This window comes from Lepidochelys kempii, chromosome 11, assembly GCF_965140265.1.
Source record: "Lepidochelys kempii isolate rLepKem1 chromosome 11, rLepKem1.hap2, whole genome shotgun sequence".
NCBI lineage: Eukaryota > Metazoa > Chordata > Testudines > Cheloniidae > Lepidochelys > Lepidochelys kempii.
This window is the reverse complement of record NC_133266.1, coordinates 1,723,231-1,728,921: the sequence shown is the minus strand read 5'-3', so window position 1 is coordinate 1,728,921 and position 5,691 is coordinate 1,723,231. Positions and strand designations below refer to the sequence as shown.

At 62.1% G+C, this 5,691-nt stretch overlaps 1 protein-coding gene across 1 annotated transcript; it reads left to right on the top strand.

Annotated features, from left to right (window-relative positions):
* The first annotated feature begins 2,884 nt into the window (after positions 1–2,884).
* Positions 2,885–4,379, top strand: CDK5R2 (cyclin dependent kinase 5 regulatory subunit 2). Its single transcript, XM_073304880.1, has one exon. The coding sequence runs from the start codon at positions 3,069–3,071 to the stop codon at positions 4,047–4,049; it is 981 nt and encodes a 326-aa protein (XP_073160981.1). The 5' UTR covers positions 2,885–3,068; the 3' UTR covers positions 4,050–4,379.
* Positions 4,380–5,691: the final 1,312 nt, after the last annotated feature.

The following is a 5,691-nucleotide window of genomic DNA, read 5'->3' as shown; positions in this document are numbered from 1 at the left end:
GAGCCCAAGGGCTATGTCTGCACAGCAAAGAAAACCCCCCAGCTGGCCCGTGCCACCCCGCAGGGGACAGAGCCCAGCAGTCTACCAGCAATGAACCAGCCCTGCAACCTCAGCCGAGTCAGCTAGCATGGGCCAGCCACGGGTTTCTCTTTGCTGCGTAGACATCTCCTTAGACTAAAGCAGGTCAGTCCTCCAGACACAAAGCTGCTGTATGCCCCTGGCAGAGAACAGCAGGGCCCCAGGTGCTGCCATGCAGGGGCAGGGAATTGATGAGGGGAGACACCCAGCTGATCCCAGCAGGCAATCCCCCCCACACACTGCAGAGGAAGGTGAAAAGCCCCAAGGTATCTGCCAATCTGACCTGGGAGGAAATTCCTCCCTAACCCCACCTCCGGTGAGTAGCTAGACTCTGAGCACATGAGCAAGAACCACCAGTCAGGCTTCTGGAAGGGGAATTCACTGACCCACCTCCGAGCACTGGCCTACCCTGCCCGGTGTCCCGTCTCCACCTGAAGTCAATCTCTGGTGCCCCAGATACAAGTAGAAAAACAACCCAGATACAGCTGACCAAGGCCAGAATCCACCTCCATTCTTGGTAGATTGTTCTAGTGGTTAATTACCCTCAGTGCTAAAGATGTGCGCCTTATTACCAGTCTGAATGTGTCTAGCGTCAAAGCCCAGCCATGGGATTGTGCTCGACCTTTCCTGGTTAGACTGAAGAGCCCACTATCAAATATTTCTTCCCCCTGTAGGTACTGAGAGACTGTACATTATGCACTGGTGGGGGAAAATACCAAACATCAGAACGGCCAGACTGGGTCAGACCAAAGGTCCATCCAGCCCCGTGTCCTGTCTGCTGACAGTGGCCAGCGCCAGGTGCCCCAGAGGGAGCGAACAGACCAGGGAATCACCAAGTGACACCTGCAGGCAGCTGACAGCCTGAAGCATAAGCTTTGATTAGTCATTGTTCTCACCTGGGAGTTATTGTTCCAGGGTGTCTGCAGTTTGGCAGGTTTTCATGGTAACCCCAAGGTCTGGTGATTTGCTCGTTTATTTTGTTATGAAAACTGAGATTCTGGAGCACAGGATGGTGGCACCAGGCTGTTGGGGACTGCACCCTACCTCCCCCCTTCCCCCACCTGAGCCCAGCTGGGAATCAGGAGCATTCTCCTGCCTCTCCAGGAGGCGAATTTCTTTGCATCTGCACAAAAGCAGGGAAATCACACTCTATGGTCCACAGGGTCCAGGCTAGGGATGGAATAGCAACTATATCCCCTCCCTGCTGCTGTCATGGTATGTTAGGGCCCCTGGGTTCATGACAATGCAACCCATGATCTCTAGATGATCCCTATCACTACCCCTCATGGTAGCTTAGGTTGGGCTGACCTGGAGACCCCCATATGGTGCCCAAGGGGTTTGGAGTCCCCCCTTTGCAGCTATTCTACCAGTGTCCCCTTGCACAGGCCCTATGGGGGGTGGCTTGAGAACTGCTGCATGGACCCTGGCATGTAAGAGGTGTCTGCTGCCTTCCACCCCAGAGGTGGCTGCATTTTGGTGGTAAACATAACAACTGGGTCAGACCATGGTCCATCTTGCCTAGTATCCTGTCAAGTTGCAATGGGGGAGGTTTAGATTGGATATTAGGAAAAACTTTTTCACTAAGAGGGTGGTGAAACACTGGAATGCGTTACCTAGGGAGGTGGTAGAATCTCCTTCCTTAGAGGTTTTTAAGGTCAGGCTTGACAAAGCCCTGGCTGGGATGATTTAACTGGGAATTGGTCCTGCTTCGAGCAGGGGGTTGGACTAGATGACCTTCAGGGGTCCCTTCCAACCCTGATATTCTATGATTCTGGCAGTGGCCAGTACCAGAGCTTCAGGGGGAGTGTACAGAACTGGGCAACTATGGATTGATCCATCCCTGTCTTCCACTGCCAGCTGCTGATAGAGGTTTGGGGACAACCAGAGCATGGGGTTGCAGCCCTGACCCTCTTGGCCAATAGCCATTGATGGACCTGTCCTCCAGGAACTTCTCTGGGTCTTTTTTGAACCCATTTATACTTTTGGCCTTCACAACATCCCCTGGCAGTGAGTTCCACAGGTTCACTGTGGGTTGTGTGAAGAAGCATTTCCTCTTGACCGCATTAAACCTTCTGCCGATTCACTTCATTGGCTGACCCACGGTTCCAACAGTGTGTGAAGGGGTAAATAACACTTCCCTTTTCACACTCTCCACACCAGCCATCATCTTATAGACCTCTATCATCTCCCCCCTTAGTGGTCTCTTTTCCAAACTGGACAGTGCTAATCGGTTTAATCTCTCTTCCTGCGGCTGCAGTCCCAACCCCCTGATCTCCTCTCTGAACCTCTTCTGGGCCCATTATACCCCATTGGAGCTGGGGGACCAGAACCGGAGTTTGTGGCTGCTGTATTCTCTGGCTGTGCTATGCAGCAGCTGGGACTGGATGATCGTTATGGTCCCTTCTGGCCCTGGGCTGGAGGAATCGGTCTGTACAGCTGGAGAGAAGGGCCAGCCAGGGACAACAGCAGCTCCCCCTTCCCATCGCTGGGCTCAGGCAGGGACGGGGGCTCACCAGGCGTGGGAGCCAGTAGTGTCCCCCCCCCATAAGAACTCCACATCCTTTCCGGGTTAAGGTGGTCCCGGGGGATCTGCCAGGGAAAGCGCCCCCCTCCCCTGCTCCTTCCCGCGGGGGGTGCTCCCTGGAGCCCAGGTCCCGGCCAGCCGCCTGGGGCAGCAGGGACCCCCAGCCCCGGGTTCCCTCGCCCTCCCCCAGCCCGAGCCGGAGGTCCCCACGGGGAGGCGGGCCTTGCAGGCGGCGGGTGGGGGAGCCCGGCTTGGATTGGCTGCTCCGGGAGAGGCGGGGAGCGGCGGGGCCGGGACTGGTGCAGCCGCTGGTGCAGAGCCTAGATCGGGCGCGGCAGCCGCAGCGGCGTGTCCTCCGGCTCCGCCCGGCGCCCTCCCATGGCCGGTGCCTGCTCCTGGCTTCCAGCCGCGCCCTAGACCGCTCGGCTCCGGCCCGTCCCAGCGCCCGGGGGAGGAAGGAGCGAGGATGGGCACGGTGCTGTCCCTCTCCCCGCCCGCCGCCTCGGGGAAGGGCGGCGGCGGCGGCGGGGGGCCCCTGGCGCAGGGGGCTGCCCCGGCCAGGGCGCACGGGAAAGGCGAGAGCCGGCTGAAGCGGCCCGGGGTGCTGATCTCCGCCCTCACCTGGAAGCGCCTGGTGGCCGCCTCGGCCAAGAAGAAGAAAAACGCCAAGAAGGTGACCCCCAAGCCGGGCAGCGGGGGGGCCCGGCCCGACCCGCTGGTGCAGCAGCGTAACCGCGAGAACCTGCGCAAGGCCCTGGGGGCGCCGCAGGCGGCGGGCGCGCCCGGCCCCAAGCAGGGGCCCCTGGCCGTGCCGGTGCCCACGGTGCCCGCCGCCCCGCAGGAGCTGCAGCCGGGCGGGGGCAAGCCGCCGCCGCCCCCGCCGCCGCCCCCGCCGCCCGGCAGCCGCGCCCCGGGCTCCCCGCGCCGGGTCATCGTCCAGGCCTCCACCGGGGAGCTGCTTCGCTGCCTGGGGGACTTCGTGTGCCGCCGCTGCTACCGCCTGAAGGAGCTGAGCCCCGGCGAGCTCATCGCCTGGTTCCGCAGCGTGGACCGGGCGCTGCTGCTGCAGGGCTGGCAGGAGCAGGGCTTCATCACCCCGGCCAACCTGGTGTTCGTTTTCCTGCTGTGCCGCGAGGCGCTGCGGGGCGAGGAGATCGGCAGCCAGGGCGAGCTGCAGGCCACCTTCCTCACCTGCCTCTACCTGGCCTACTCCTACATGGGCAACGAGATCTCCTACCCGCTCAAGCCCTTCCTGGTGGAGGGCGACAAGGAGCGGTTCTGGGAGCGCTGCCTGGCCCTCATCCAGCGCCTCAGCGCCAAGATGCTGCAGATCAACTCGGACCCGCACTACTTCACCCAGGTCTTCCAGGACCTCAAGAGCGAAGGGGAGACCGGCGGCAGGAGGGACTCCGGCCCCAAGCCCTGGACTATCAGCCTGGACCGCTAGGAGGTCCCTGGGGCTCCCTCCCTCTGCCCCCACCGCCGCCAGGGAGCTGCCCGCTGGAGGGGGAGCGGCTGGACTTCCCTTCCCCCCAACATCGCCCGCCGGAGCCGCCTCCAAAAACTGCCCAACCGCTGGAGCTGCCGAGGAGGCAGCGAGGACCGGGCCTGTGTCAAGGCGGCGGGGAGGGGAGGGGCACTGCCGGTTCGCATCTCCTGGGGTGGGGCTCCATGCTGTATGCTGGGGGGGGGGACAGGCTGCTCTGGCCAAGGGGGACCCTAAACCATCAACCGAGGTCTTGGCGGTGGCTGCCTTCCCTGGAAGGGAGCGGGCTGCATGGCAGAGCGGGGGGGGGGGGTGACTTGTCCTCCCAAATGCGGGGGGGGGACTCTTGGATTTGGGGCTTTGTGGCTGGCCTGAGGCATGATTAGCCGGGTTACGTCTTTACAAGGGGAGATGGCAGCCTCTCCGTGCTCTAACCTCACCTTCAAGGGAGGGGACCCGGCCCCCAACACCCCTGTGCTCTTAGCCGCTACAGTGAATCACAGTACGGCGGGGGCCAGGGATCGGGTTTGGTTCGGTTTTTGTAACCGAAAAGAGAAGGCTGCAATTCTGCATGCGAGTGTCTGTCCGGCTCTGCCATTGTGGGTGTATCACACGCAGCCGCTGGCCCCGGAGATGGGGGGACGGGACGGGGCGTCCCGCGCAGAGCTGGCTGGGGGGCCCCGCGGGGGAAATCCCGGCGAGGGGCAGTATTCCCCCCACCCCCCACCGAGTTCTGGTCTCCGTCCACCCCCCTCCGCCCGCTCTCTGGGGCTGGGGAGGGTCTGGCCCCTTCCGCTCTGCCTTGCCCGCTCCGAGCCGAGCCGAGCCGAGCCGAGCCGAGGAGGCAGCCGCCCGCCTGCTGTCTGAACGTAACGAGCCCGCGGGATGCTCGCCGCGCCCGCGTTGCTCAAATGTACAAACCAGAAGCAGATTGTTTTATATTGTATATTGCAAAGAGAGATAAACCTACGGAGACCAAGCAGAGCCCGGCGGCGGGCGGTGAATTTCTTAGCCCGGGGGCAGGGGAAGAAGCTGGATCACTGGGGCGTATGTTTACGGGGAACACGTTTTGGGTTTTGTGGTGAGCCGGGGCCAAGCCTTTGCCCTTGGCTGCTGGTTGCTAAAAGAGCAGCTTGGCAGTAGCTCCTTGGTTCCCTAGCTCTCAGCCCACTGCGGGGCCTGGAGCAGGTTTCAGGGGGGCCGCCGGGCAGGGCCAGCGTTGGACTCGCTGGGGCCCAGGGCAGATAGCCGCAGCCCCACGGCCTGGGGCTGAAACCCAGGGCCCTGAGCCCCGCCCCCCAGAGCTGAAAGGGAACCTGAGCAATGTAGCTTGGTGGAGGCCCCTGTGGGGTGGGGCTCCTGGCAATTGCCCTGCTTGCTACCCCCAAAGCCAGCCCTGGCTTATATATGCAGAAAACCAGTTATTGGGGCACAGGGGGGCCCTGGAATTTTATAGCATGTGGGGGGGGGGGGGCTCAGAAAGGGGAAAGGTTGAGAACCTCCGGCCTAATGGAATCTAATATCCAGTGGCCCTGCGAGCCAGCCCCTCTGTGTTCCCCAGAGCACCGGCAGTAGGGGGTGCGTTTCAAGAGCCGACCTGCCT